The sequence below is a fragment of the Polypterus senegalus genome, chromosome 12, assembly GCF_016835505.1.
Source record: "Polypterus senegalus isolate Bchr_013 chromosome 12, ASM1683550v1, whole genome shotgun sequence".
NCBI classification, from domain to species: Eukaryota; Metazoa; Chordata; class Cladistia; order Polypteriformes; family Polypteridae; genus Polypterus; species Polypterus senegalus.
In genome coordinates this window covers 63,476,186-63,491,487 of record NC_053165.1, presented here as the reverse complement: position 1 = coordinate 63,491,487, position 15,302 = coordinate 63,476,186, and the positions used below count along the sequence as shown (strand labels likewise).

General features: G+C 36.5%; 2 protein-coding genes across 4 annotated transcripts in view; one reads left to right on the top strand and one right to left on the bottom strand.

Annotated features, from left to right (window-relative positions):
• lrrc75bb (leucine rich repeat containing 75Bb) overlaps positions 1-11,019 on the bottom strand; it is a 57,792-nt gene extending 46,773 nt beyond the window's left edge. The window contains exon 1 of one of the 2 annotated variants that reach the window (XM_039771885.1): positions 10,886-11,019. In XM_039771885.1, the coding sequence (XP_039627819.1) occupies positions 10,886-10,917 (32 nt within the window). In that variant the 5' untranslated portion in view covers positions 10,918-11,019. Of the gene's footprint in view, positions 1-10,528; positions 10,544-10,885 lie in introns of those variants that run through there. The other variant, XM_039771887.1, reaches the window with a different exon arrangement.
• The window catches only part of ggt1a (gamma-glutamyltransferase 1a), a 90,579-nt gene that overhangs the window by 2,926 nt on the left and 72,351 nt on the right, over positions 1-15,302 (top strand). The window contains exon 1 of one of the 2 annotated variants that reach the window (XM_039771883.1): positions 7,508-7,585. The exons of the other annotated variant lie outside the window; for it this stretch is intronic. The gene's annotated coding sequence lies outside the window, so the exon portion shown is untranslated. Of the gene's footprint in view, positions 1-7,507; positions 7,586-15,302 lie in introns of those variants that run through there. 2 annotated transcript variants of the gene reach the window in all.

Below are 15,302 nucleotides of genomic sequence, written 5' to 3'. Positions count from 1 at the left end.
ATAAGGATAACTGATATGACGTATATGATTAAAATTATTTTATTCTCAGGCCCTTTTTCTAAACAAATTCTAAATTCTAAAGAAATTCTAAACATCACTTTTGTTTAAATAATATTTAATATAAAAAAAAACATGGATTTTTTATATTAAAAAGAAAATTCTCCAGTGAAGCCTATTCTGCATTTCACAGAACTGTAAAATAGAAATTAACGGGGCTTTTCAGTTCATTTTCAGTGAAGTATTTTGCAACTCGGAGGGGAAAATCTTGAAAAGAAATTGAAATAATCTGATTCCCCAAATTAGCAAAAACATATAGACAAATGGCTGAAGAGGGAGCTGATGTCTTTTACAATGGATCACTTGCACATCAAATAGTTAAAGACATTAAAGAGCAAGGTGAGATGAGTGACTTTTATGCCATTAATGGATTTAAGATTTTAATGGGGTAAATGGTGGAAGCAAGTCAGTGTTGTAAGGATAAACACAAAACTCAGCTTACACTAAATCAGACTGTCCCAAGTATTGTATATGCTGGTCATTCCTCTTTCCAGCATCCACTGTATGATGTTTACACTTCACATAATTACTGTTGAAAAAATAATGAATGTTCAATTATTGATTTGTTGTAAAATGTTTACTCGTGTAATTTTGTTGTTACATTTAGTTTCATATTTGTGTCCTGTTTTTAAGTCGATTAAGATAACAAATCTTGGTGCAGAGTGAAAGGGTATAGGTTTAAGGGGCATTGGGACTCCTTTTGTAAAAGATGGGACCTGTTCCGCCGTGATGGGTTACATCTGAACCGGAGGGGCACCAATGTATTGGGGAGGCGTATGTGTAGGCTAGTCGCGGATTGTTTAAACTAGGGAATGGGGGGGCAGGGAGTTTAGGACAGGCCACATTTAGATCTATACATGGAAACAAACAATGGCGTAGAAATACAAATGCATAGTAATGTAAATTCTAAGCAAACACGTAAATGTAGAAGGATTAACACATTAAAAATAGCTTGCCTTAATGCTAGAAGTATCAAAAATAAGGTAAGTGAGTTGGAGTTGTATGTAGCAGAGCATAATTATGATATTATAGCAATAACGGAAACCTGGCTAAATAACAAAGATGGGGATGAGTGTAACATAGAGGGATACACATTTTTTAGGAAGGATAGACAGAACAGAAAAGGAGGTGGGGTTGCTGTTTATGCCAAACAGGGTTTAAATGTAAGTCATCTTCAGTTGGATGATGAGCCCCATCTTAGTGAGGACATGTGGCTTCGCCTGGAAAATATTAGGAAAAAGGTCTTATTTTAGGAGTGTGTTATAGACCACCCAATGTCAGACAGTAATTTCAACACACATCTTTTAGTAATATCAAAAGGCAAGTTTACAGGGGATATTATAGTCATGGGGGACTTTAATTATCCAAATATTAACTGGGATAACCTTACAGATGGAGGAGCACAAGAGCAGGAGTTTTTAGAAGTAATCAGCGACTGTTTTTAACACAGCATGTTAAAGCACCAACAAGGGGTGAAGCCTGTCTGGATTTAGTATTCTGTAATAATCAGGATAGAATTGAGGGTGTAGAGGTGATTGAACCACTAGGGTCAAGTGACCATAATGTAATACAATTCTCAGTATTTTGTAAGAGTACAGATGCAAAGACTAAAATTGTTAAGTTGAACTTTAGTAGGGCTAATTTTGAGCAGATGCGACAAAGTCTAAGTAGGATAGACTGGGATAAGCTTTTAAATGTGGAGACAGTCGAGGAGCAGTGGAACAGGTTTAAAAATGTTTTACATGTAATGCAGGACAGATACATACCTAAATTTGGAAGTAATAGGAAACTAAAAAAAACTCCACGATGGATTAATAAAGATTTAAAAAAGAAGTTGCAAAGGAAAAAACTGCTGTATAAGGCATATAAGACTAATGACTGCAAAGAGAATCATAGAGCGTATGAGAACATGAGGGCAACCATTAAGAAGGATATCAGAGAGGCTAAAAGACAGTTGGAGAGGAATATAGCAGATAAGGCAAAAGACCAAGAGATTCTTTTAGTATTTTAGTAGTAAAAGAACAGTTAAGGAGGAGGTCAAGTTCATCAGGAATAGTAAAGGGAATTAAAAGATACAGACAATGAAATAGCAGATGCCCTAAACTTACATTTTTCTGAGGTGTTTACAAGTGAGCAAGTAGATAACCTCCAGAGGTAAACACACTACTAAGGAGGTACTGAGGGATTTGGAAATTGTAGAGGGAGAAGTGCTGCTCAGATTAAATAAGATGAAATCAAACAAATCACCAGGCCCAGATAATATTTATCCTCGTGTTCTTAAGGAGGCTAGTGAGTACAGATATAAACCCTTGACACATTTTTAGGAAGTCACTGTGCACTGGAGAGATTCCAAAGGACTGGAAAATGGCAAATATCATCCCATTATATAAAAAGGGTGACAGGGCAGATCCAAGCAACTATAGGCCAGTAAGCAACAAGCATCACAGGAAAATTAATGGAAGGAATTATTAAGGATAAGATTGAGCAACACATGGCAAGGACAGGAGTTATTCTGAACAGTCAGCATGGGTTCAGAAGAGGGAGGTCGTGTTTTACTAACATGTTGGAATTCTATGAGGAGGCAACAAAAGGATACGATCAAAGTGGAGCTTATGATATTATTTATCTGGACTTTCAGAAAGCATTTGATAAGGTGCCACATGAGAGGTTGGGCATCAAGTTAAAAGAAGTGGGAGTTCAGGGTGATGTTTTTAGATGGGTGCAGAATTGGCTCAGACACAGGAAGCAGAGGGTGATGGTGCGAGGAACCTCATCAGAACTGGCCGATGTTAAGAGTGTTGAACAGCAGGGGTCAGTGCTAGGGCCGTCTTTAATATATATATATATATATGATTTAGATAGGAATATAAGTAACAAGCTGGTTAAGTTTGCAGATGATACCAAGATAGGTGGATTAGCAGATAATTTGGAATCCGTTATATCATTACAGAAGGACTTGGATAGCATACAGGCTTGGGCAGATTTGTGGCAGATGAAATTTAATGTCAGTAAATGTAAAGTATTACACATAGGAAGTAAAAATATTAGGTTTGAATACACAATGGGCGGTCGGAAAATCGAGAGTACACCTTATGAGAAGGATTTAGGAGTCATAGTGGACTCTAAGATATCAACTTCCAACAGTGTTCAGAAGCCATTAAGAAGGCTAACAGAATGTTAGGTTATATAGCACGATCTGTGGAGTACAAGTCCAAGGAGGTTATGCTCAACCTTTATAATGCACTGGTGAGGCCTCATCTTGAGTACTGTGTGCAGTTTTGGTCTCCAGGCTACAAAAAGGACATAGCAGCACTAGAAAAGGTCCAGAGAAAGCGACTAGGCTGATTCCAGGTCTACAGGGGTTGAATTATGAGGAAAGATTAAAAGAGCTGAGCCTTTACAGTTTAAGCAAAAGAAGATTAAGAGGTGACATGATTGAAGTGTTTAAAATTATGAAGGGAATTAGTACAGTGGATCGAGACTTGTATTTTAAAATGAGCTCATCAAGAACACGGGGACACAGTTGGAAACTTGTTAAGGGTAAATTTCGCACAAACATTAGGAAGTTTTTCTTTACACAAAGAACGATAGACACTTGGAATAAGTGACCAAGTAGTGTGGTAGACAGTAAGACGTTAGGGACTTTCAAAACTCGACTTGATGTTTTCTTGGAGGAAACAAGTGGATAGGACTGGCGAGCTTTGTTGGGCTGAATGGCCTGTTCTTGTCTAGATTGTTCTAATGTTCTAACTATTTCTTTTGGTATTTAAGATGGAATTATTACAATAGAAGATCTTCAGAATTATAAACCTGACAATGACACCCAGCCATTGAAACTTAAGATAAGTGACTATACAATGTACATCCCCAGTGCTCCATCTTCAGGTCCAGTCCTCAGACTCATATTAAATATTCTTGAAGGTACTGTATGCACATGTTCCCCTTTTATAGTTTTAGCTATTTATCATCTTCTGAGTATGGCCTGTGCAGAATTAATTTTACCATTTTATTCAGATGTGACTAATTGCCCTTCTTGCCACCGACAGGCACTTTAGACTTTCTAATTTGGTGATAACTGCAACTGTCTATTTTATAAGAATCACAATTAGTCAAGTGTGCTAGATTTTCACTAATTGGCTGTCATAATACAGTAAAAACTGACATCTGGGAGTTCTCCATAAATTTTACAGAATCATTATTCTAACCATCATCAACATCATTATCTTCTCCCTTACTGGATTCTAGTCGAGTTTTGGTTTTTCTTAATTTCTGGTTCTGACACTGGATTTTAATTAACAATTAAACAGACAATATGACAGCAATACTGAAACATTGTTGGTTCATAATGCATCTTTTTCATCCCAAAGTAACTTTAGTGACTAGCATCCCTTACCATTTCACTAGTTTTCGGATTCAGACCTTTGTTCTATTGACTTATGTTAGCAAAGTTACTGTGCTGCTGGCATTCATCTCAAAGCTTTGCCTACCTAATTAAAAAGATTTATAACAGTCAAGGTTATTTTGTGAAGTCCTCATTTTTGGCATTTGCTTCTGTTCTGAATATAAACTGTAAATGTTTTCGTCATTGTTACTTATTTCCCAGGCCAGCCTTTTTCTCTCACTTCCTACAACCAAAGAGTTATGCCAATTGCTCCTTAGCTTATGAAATTAAATTCAGTATTAGACAAACACTAGCCTTTTAATTCACCACTGCAAACATCATTTCTTGAAGGGCAAGACAAAAGGTTTTCTTTGTCACCTTTGGAAAAGCTTCATCACCACAATATAAAAAAATGTTCCATTTCCTCATTAGAAGTCAGCACAAGTAAACTCAGTTTTTACTAAGCATGATTGATATGGCTATGGTATACAGTAGCTAGCTTACACCCTGTTGGCAGATTTCACGAGATGAATATTAATAGCTACAGTAAAATCCTTTTTCATTCACTTGTAGACTAGCTTGTGTTCACTCTCAAAGTATGTCAATTGTGACGAGAGTTTTATATCCATCCATCCATTTTCCAAACCACTGAATCCGAACACAGGGTCAGGGAGGTCTGCTGGAGCCAATCCCAGCCAACACAGGGCACAAGACAGGAACCAATCCTGGGCAGGGTGCCAACCCACCGCAGGACACACACAAACACACCCACACACCAAGCACACACTAGGGCCAATTTAGAATCGCCAATAGAAAAAATAAATTACATGATCATCATACTACCTTAATATTAACTGATTGAAGAATATCATTAATAAGATCTTTTTCTTCATCTTGCTTTTGTTAACTAAAGCAGTGTTTTATGAAAGAATTTTGGGGTCATTATAATCTTCATTTCTGTATACAGTATATTTTCATGTAGTTAAATACCATTTTCATACTATCTTTACAACTTCTCAGACAGTTAATCAGTCTACTCCCTGCACTTCCTTTGTGGTTTACTGTATTTCTTGTTTTTTTTTTCCATTGTGGTAGTCTTGAGTGGGCCTTGTGGCTGTTAAGCTCAAGGTCTGCTGAAATTACAAAGTAGCTAAACATTAACCTTGTAGGGTATTTAGGTTTTGTTCTCATTAGCAATGTTATTTAACTTTGTCTCATTTTTCACAGAATACAATTTAACTGATAAAAGTATTTCAACAGTGGAAAAGAAAACATCGACATATCATCGCATCCTAGAAGCTTACCCACTTGCATATGCCAAGAGAAACAACCTGGGGGACCCACACTTTCCGAACATTAACAGTGTAAATAAGCAGACAATTTCCTACCCATTCTCCCTCCTCCTTCCTTTCAGTGGCAGTTTCAATTAGTACTACTAACAACAAATATGTTTGCATTGCTAATTGATTGCAGCTCAAAGAACATTACAAATTACAGGACAATTTACCTCAAAAATACATAATTATAAATCTAAAAAACAGATAATAGTGAAGTACGCTACTGAAAGAAATATAAATAATAATAATTATTAAGACAAACAATGCTAAACAAATATAGAATGCAAAGTAATTCAAGTTGCCAAAACAATTATTTATTGTGTATTCATTGTGTATGATATATTAATTATTATATTTTAGGAGAATGAAATGTCCATTTAGCAAAATGGGCTAAATGGTAAATATCTTTAACTCATTGTGTATTTATATATTAACCCTTACGTCCCTCTTTCTTTGAGCATCTGGTTGCCTTTGTTCAGATAACATTTTAGCCCTCTTGTGAATGCTGGATAACATTATATCTGGCCATAAATGAATGCTGGATGCCGGATATTTTGTCAATTTATATACATAGAGATGATGGCAGAATAGTATTATTACTTTGCAACAACATATTATTGTCCTTTTTTAAATATTCATTCCCAGACAATTAACCTTTTTCATTTTGCTAAGTTTTGCAACCTATGGACGGCAACATAGAGCTGCTTTTCCAATTAGAAAACAGGCTATAAGGGAGGTTTTCCTTTTTTGCTTCTGGATTCTTCTACAATTTAAAACCTGTTATACTTGTTATACTTTCCAGTCAAATAAAATGTTTTGCATTGCCTATTCAAATATGCTACTGAGCTACATCAGCATTGAAAGTGGGGAGAAATTTTTACATGTAAGGTACTAGGTCTTAAAAAAATATACAGTATTATGTACGGCATCTCTTAAAATCCATAATTTTAAGTGGTAGACTTTTCAGTTCATCTCATGACATATTAAGAGACCCGCAGTATATGTTAGCCATATAGGTAAAAATCATTTCTCAAAGTGTTGTTCTCGAACATTTGAAATACAAGAATACAATAAAAATTGTGCTTTCAATAAAACTTTGTCCAATTTACAGTATATCCACCGTGTACAAATGACATTTTTTGTCAATTATGACATGCTCATAAAACTATAGCTTTTTACTTGGTATACAGTGTGTGATTAGGGCATTCTTAATTGTGCTATAAGTATAATAAGCAAGGACAAGCTGAACTATATAAAATAGCCTGTACAACATACATGTCACAACAACAGTATGACAGAAAATGTTTACATACAACAATGAATAAAATACTTCAGTACTGACTTGGATTTGCCCTAAGTTAAGGTATAGGGGGGGATTATGACTTCCATGTTTTGCTGTGTCCAAAAGCATCTACCCATCTCTATATAAGCAATAATAAATTCAGCAGTATTTCCAAGTCAAGTAAAAATGTGAAAAAAAGTGAAGGAATTTGTTTAGGTCAAAGTTCTTAGTTACCTTTTCAAGGAAAATGCAAGTGTGCTAGTAGGATGGTGATGTTGGCATGGAGAGGCACTTGCCATTTTAACTTCATTTGATTATATGTGAATTATATTTCTATATAATATAATCCTTTTAGATTCCTGCTGCAAATATTTGCTTGTTTGTTTCTATTCCTGATACATTTCTTTCTTAACAGGTAAAAGACCATTGTCTTCCGCATGTCCAGCTATTATACTGGACAAAAACAAAGAGTTAAAGATGATAGTGGGTTTATCAGGAGGAACACAAATTCCCACAGCTACAACACTGGTAAGAGTGTATTTTTTAATATTTTCTTTTGCTCCTTGTTCCTTGCCTCCAGTTCTTTGGTACTAATCCAGAGGTTCTATTTTGTGCCATCCTCTGCTTGAGCACCATGTTTAATTCAAATATTGGTGTGAAAACGAAGCCCTACAGAGTCGACCCTACACATAGGACAAATACCAATGTAGACCAGATTATGGGTTAGGAAGGGTAATTTAATAATAAACAAATAATAGTAGAAGACAAAAATTCTAAGAGAATTAAAAAAAAAAGGATACAAAATAATCTATGCTCACTAGGCTTTCCTATATTTCACCTGCCTTGCTTTTAGAGACAATAATCAACTGTTCCTTACTGCCAGGGGAGCCCTTACCTCCCCTCTGCTCATGACTCAGAGCTCATCTGACTGAACAGGTGAAGATCTTTTCAAAGTTATTCCCAGGAGAACTTTTGGTGCCACCTCAGCCCCCAAACTGCAATTCCAGGTTACTTGCATTACTCCAATGAATCCGACAAACACTGCACTTCCCAGATGTCTCTGCAGGGACATTAAAATACTGGAAATGCTGCTGCCGTTAGCAGTCAGAGTGGAATACAGAATTTCTTGGGCTGGTCTGCATAGCATCTCTGGGAGAAGATATTACTGCCAAGATGTGAACACTTCTCTATGTTTGGCTGCTTCTCCTTATAATTGGTAAGTATATGACATATTTAAGATTTAATATGCAAAGCCCTTCAGCTAAAAAAACAACATCTACAGAAAATGAGTGATATTGTAAGATCAACTTTAAAGCAAGCTACAAAAAAGGTACAATATTATTGTTTCCAAAGTCAGATAAAGTAGAAGTACAGTATACCAAAATAAGCAAATAAAAAAAGAATATTGCTTTTATGACTAAAGGAATATTGTAATAGTCAAGGTTTTATGGAGCCAGCAAAGATAAAGTAAAAGAAACATGTATATAAAGAATATATATTCATGACTAAGACAGATTATTTCATTCATTCCTTCCTAAAAGTGTGAAGATATAAAAATAAGCTGTGAAATGAAATACCAAGACTAAAGACTAAGATAAAAATGTTGCCTTGAAATATGATAAATGTATTGTATCACATTTAATTTATAAAACATTAGATTTTTATAGAAAGTACCTAAATGCTCCCAAAATCCAGATATTTATTTTCTAAAATACTAACATTCGATTCTGAAAATAAGTTATTTGGTACTGGATATTACACCATAACAATAAGCCCTTTTTCTGGGTTCAGCATACAGTGTTTAGTTAACTTTAAATGGCACTTTAGAAAATATATTTATCAATAGTGAATGAAATAGAAAAACATGACAATAATTTTGGCCCTATCACCTAGCTCTACTACCACAGTATCTGAAAGTTAAAGTTGATTGTTCATAGGTTACACTGATGTATAATTATGAAGCAAACCCAATAATTCTTTGCTGTCATCATTAGCAGAGCTGTTGTTTATGGTCACTGGCAAAGGAGGACATAATGGCTTTAAAACCAGATGGGCTTTTTACATGTTCTGCCAGTTTGCAGACCATATGCTGTAACTTACTCCAGCAGGACATACTTGGAAACTTTACTAAACTCTAGGTTTTGTTATCCTTCTTTATCTAAAGCAGTTTATCAAACTTGGATACTGGGGGGCCACAGTGCCTGCAGGGTTTCACTCCATCCACTCTGTCAAGTTCTCGGTACTAACTAATTACTGTTGCTAATGGAACATTATTCTTTTGCCTTAATTTTAATTAACTTGCTTTTTAAGAGTCTCAACCCTTAATTCTTTCTTTTTACCCCCAATCAGCAGCCAAACTAACAAGATACAAAAATGAACCAACACAGAACAAACGAACTCAGAGTTCTCAAATTCAGTTTCTGAGGGCTGCAAACGATTTTTTAATAAAATGCCATTATTAGTTGTTGATGAAACACATTACTTAATTCTATGGCTTCTCAGTGCACTCATTTCGCTATACTACACCAGACAATCCCAAAACTGTTGATTTTCTTATTTTCTGTGTGCACCATATAATACCCTAGTTTCCTCCTTTTTTAAACATTTTATAGGCACAGATATTTTATGATGGAGACAAAAGTGCAAATGTGATCAAGTTAGGGGACAACCTGTTGGTTAACCTTGTATTTCATTATTGAAGTTTTGTTTTTTTTTTACATCTTTTAAAAATCAAGTAACTTAAATGTGAAAGAAGTAGGCTTTATGCGTAACGGTAATTGCTTACTAAGGCTACGTCCACAGTATTACGTATTCATTTAAAAGTGAAAACGTTCTCATTCCTCACTGGAGTTTTTACAAATTCTTTACAAAAAGATTCCATCTCTACAGGAAAGCCCCAACATGCATATGCCGTAGACCGTCTCCTACATTGGGCATGCGCGCAAGACCGGAAAAGCCTAGACAGGACTATTGTGAAACATTCAGAGCCCCGTAAAAAAAACAAAAAAAAAAAAAGATTCCCTTGGGTTTTATGAGCGTTTAAGGCTGTCAGCATGCGTATAACTCAGATAACATATTCACAGCATATAGAAAAGGACATCAAATGTTAAAAGAGTGGTAAGATCCGTGGAACACCTTTGCGTTGATTAAAGTTGAAAGCGATAGTTTGTAAAACTAACTCAATATAGAAAATGAATAAATGCGTACCTGTGGGCGTCGTGTCTCTCTCCGTCCTGTAATATTGTGAGTTCGGCGGCATTCTACACCCATCCATTTTGTAGGGCATCTTGTTATTACTGTTGCTACAGAAAGTGCCCCCATTTACTGATCAGGTTAATTTTAAATAATAAAATTTGATAATAAATACTGCACTTAAGTTATTTATTTTCCAAATTTCAAAGGATACTTAATTTTTCACTATGACAGTAACACGGCCGGACACGAGAACTGCAGTATCCGTGAAAGCATTACCTCTTGTGCTTGTAAGCATTGTTCAAACTTAACAAAACACAACTTAGAAGAATACAGGAAACAAATTCAACAAACGCCATGGAGAGAAACTCTTCCATGCATAGCCCCTATAATGGCATAATTGTTTCTTCTGTGAAGGATCACCAATCAGTGAATGAGACTTTAGGGATAGGGAATTAGCACGAACCAATCAGAGCGCGATTAGAGTATCGTTTTCGACAAACCTCGTATTCACCCATCCACATTACGACCGTAGGTTTACGAAAATATCTGCCTCTGTAGACCATTTTTTGAAGGGTTCGTTTTCGGTGGTCGAAAACATACGCAAATGTGTACGAAAGGCGAAAACGTAGATACCTTTGTTCGTTCTTTGACTCAATGATTCTCATAAATCTGACTCTCCTGTTGGTATGCCAGCCCTTGCTTGTATATTGAATTTTTCGAGTGTTTCCGTTAAAGGTGTCCCATGTTTAACATTCCCAGTCAGTGCCACGGAGACCAGCCATTTAACACTGCGTGAAATAAGTCCATAGTGAATCGTAGTGCAAGTGTCTCTGGCAAATCTGTAGAACACTGGTCTAGATGTGCTGGATGAAACAATTCTGAAAGGACAGCAGATGGGACAATAAATCATACCTTAGTTCTTAAAATATAGTTGATTTTTACCCTGATAAGGAACTTTTTGATCCTCGCATTGTAATTCATTGCCTTCAAAAATGTGTGAAAAAAAAACAAAACTGCAAAAGGGAAATGCTTTCATCCATAGTAAAGTGTGGCATAATTTATTAATTTAATATTAGAGTAGGCCAATGCTGTTAATACTTTCTTGACTATCTTTCATAAACTTCAATACCTTTAAGTTCATAGTTAAATGTATAAAGCAACCAGGGTTAGTTTCAAGAATGTGGTTGTATTAAGAATAAGCGTTTTAGTTATTCTTTATTAAAGCTCCTATGTTATCTTCCCGTATATTAACACAAAGACACCTACAACATCACTGATGGGTAACAGGAGTGGTGTGGGCCCCATTTGTTATATTTCCTGAAAGGCAGTCATTCCATGAACATACATTTGTTATCTGAAAATTTGTGTAGTAACATTAAAAACTAATTTCCCACTTTAAAAAGTGCTAAAACTGCAGGCTGCCTTACCAATGTCATTTTTTGTCACTCTATAATATACTTTTGATTAACATTACATAGTGAGAAAATAAACATTTTTAAAATAGTGATGAATAGTGATACTGATTAATAAATAAAATTATCCATGTGTTTTTCCAGATACAGTTGTGGTATCATTATATATAATCAACATTCTATTGTGATAATTTTCATAACATGCATACAACAAAATATTGCATACTAAGAGGCCATGGTAATAATACAGAATATGTACAATTTTATTTCTTCCACATATTTCATTTGGCTTCCTGTGAATGTAGATAATTGGGAGTTAAAATATACATTATAATATAGTTATAGATTTAATCTTACACCTCTACATTTGTAGAGTCTTTATAACATTGTGCCTTACTGTATCTTGTATAGTACATGAATTACCTTGTATTGCAATGCACTTTCTTTTTGCTTATAATTCTGTTTTACTGTGTGGCACTGTGTACAAGTGGCTTCAGCATGTTTATTCAAAAACAAAGTTTGGTCCAAAATGTGCTCTTCAGACAGATGTTCTTGAAACCAGAAGAAAATTAAAATCTACTAAAAAAAAAAGTCACCAAGTTATGAAACCAATATAAAATAGAATAGGCAACTTGGTCTGCTGTTTTATTATGTCTGTTTTGATATATGTGACATGCTTCATGAGATCTCAATGTTTTAATGGTAAACAGATTATGTTATTTTCACAGTTTTCATTTCAGTACTGTTTTCTTATGCAGAGATAATTTTATGGCACCCACTGCCCAGGTAAACTGTATTCAAAACAAACCTTCCTTCTCCATACTGACAGTAGTAGAACTATGGTAATGCAATTTGTCCTCTAAGATTGTTAGACACTGTGGTGGGCTGGCGCCCTCCCCAGGGTTTGTTTCTTGTCTTGCACCCTGTGTTGGCTGGGATTGGCTCCAACAGACCCCTGTGACCCTGTAGTTAGGATATAGCCGGTTGGATAATGGATGGATGGATGGATTATTAGACACATTTCCCTCAAGAGGCTCTGGCTACAGTACCCAACATGAGTCTTAAGAGTCAATGGCTTCTCAGCATTGCTAACAGTCATACTCAGTCTCTAAATCATTGATATCTCTCTTATACACTGATATGTCATGTTGGTGATTACTTTTGCAGTTGAAAAAGCAGAGGTGCAGATACTCACACAGATAACAGTAACAATAAATTATTAACAATATTATTAATGTTTTATCAACAGCATGAGAAGTGGGGCTAGTGTAACAGCTTAATCATGCTGTGATGGTTTGTCAAGCCTGATGTAATGTGCAGAATATGTTCAAAGTTGTATTTAATGTTTTCCTTTCAAATACACTTGTGTGTATTGAAGCTGTTTATCATACCATAAACATTTTTTTAACAGAATGGCTTTATCCTACTCTTTGTGAATATTTAATAACCTACTGTTCATTTACACTGTGCCTGAATTCAAAACATTCAGAAACACATGAAGGTGTTCAGTTAGAATTTACCTAAACAAAACAAATCACAGGCACCTTATTTCTTTACCTGTCCCAAGCAAGGATTTGTATTGTCACACACGCAGACCAGGAACTCCACTCGCTTCCAGACATGCCTTTTTATAATAATTATCTGACCTGTAGCAATTCACACCTTTGCCAATATGTATTCATAAATGCTAGTTCTCAGAATTGTCAAGTGCACAAACAACCCTATCAAGAGCATTTATCAGAACACCAGTCTGTCCCTGTCAGATTTGCTAACACCAAAAGTAGCTGGCCTTAGCTTTTCAGGTTCTTCTGATACAAAAAAGTAAATTTCAAAACTATACATAAAGATACACTATGTGATGTGGAGCCGACCCGGACACAGACAGGCGGACATGTTGTTACTCACCACCACACATTTATTTACACAACTATTTACACAATAAAGTCACACAGACTCAGTCCATTAAGTGCACAAACCCCAACACACAGTCCTGGCCACAAAATGCCTCTCTTCAGGCCGCTTCCTCTCTCCTCTCTCCTCTCTCCTCTCTCCTCTCTCCTCTCTCCTCTCTCCTCCTCTCTCGTGCCTTGTCCTTCTTCCACCCGACTCCAGCCCTGAATGAAGGGAGACAGCCCCTTTTATATTCTCCCAGATGAGCTCCAAGTGGTTCCCGACATTCCCTTGTTGGCCACGCCCCAGCGTGGTGGAAGTGCCAGCTGTTCTCCCGGCAGCTCTCTGGGTATCCTCTTAATTCTTCCCCCCAGCACTTCCTGGTGTGGCGGAAGTGCTGAGGTAACAGGTCCCCAAGGCATTGGGGCGCCTCCCGGCGGTGACCACGGGCCCCTACAGGGTGGGGCTTCCATGCCCTCAACCCGTGGCCCCCAGAGCAACCAGGAAGGTGGCCCCCACGTGATCCAGGGTAAGTGCAGACCCACATCCGATCCCTCACGGCGTCCCGGCCAGGTCATGGCCTCTGGCATCCCTGACAGTAGTTTTTCATTCACTTAGTTTCTTATCTTATCAATTTTAGTAAATGTGCATTACTAGCCAAATGATTACAGCAAATGCAAGATGCCTTTCCCAAAAAGAAGAATAAATGAATAAACATATTTCTTGGAGTTAATATGCAACCACAGGCAGCATGACAGTTAAGTTTGTGAGTTACTATTCTTGTACAAAGGTCCCCTCTGAGGTTCCAGAATTTCACAATTCACACAATTTCACACACATCTGCCCTTTAGTATTTCGAATATTTTATTAAGGGTGTGTGTTAACTTCACCATCACACTCGCTATCACCACTTAGGTGCCAAGGCACTCTTTCCAATATCTTTGTGTTTTGTTTCTAACTTACTGATTTTTAAAAACCAGAGCATTAAGTGACTAGAGTTTGGGAAATATCTTTGGAAGCTGGCAATTAGCAGTCCAGTTAGGCCTGTATTACCCGCTGTGGTGCTAACACTTAACTTCGATTTTCCTATCGTGTTTTTTCCAATCAGCACAGCTTTTACAAACTGATTTATACTGAAGAGTTCCTTTACAGCCTGTTCCTGTTCTGATTACTTTTCCCAAAGAACTGGCAAAGAAAGAACCACATTAGTGGCAAAGCCAAAATAATTAATTTGTTAAGAGAGCTGTGCATGTTTCAATATTAAGAGAGTAATGTTGCTGGTTAGAGTTGAAATTTTTGTACAAGTATTCTTATTCTGCCAAAATTTTATTGTCTCTAGGTTTTAATTGTGCACCAGGTAGGCCCATAATTATCTGATACGCTGGGTAAATTTTGTACAGTAAGAAAGGTGCGTGACATGAGTTATTTTACTGGTGCCACTTCATTCACTACATCAGTCTAGCCTGACACAGCAAGCCACAATCTGTTATGGTGCAGCTATGATGCATTGTACGTGTTAGTTTTCCTCTGGTACTGAATACCTGGACTTATGAATGCATGTGGCATTTTATTTATGGATAAACATATTGATTACCTGAAAATATGTGATTTATAGCCATGTCTGTAGACTCTTATTGCCCTGTAGCTGAACAGCACATTGAAATGCTTCCCACTGGCAGCACTGGCAGACTCTTTCATCACTCTGAAATCTCAAGACGGCAAGCTGAGGCTCAGACATGCACTAGCTG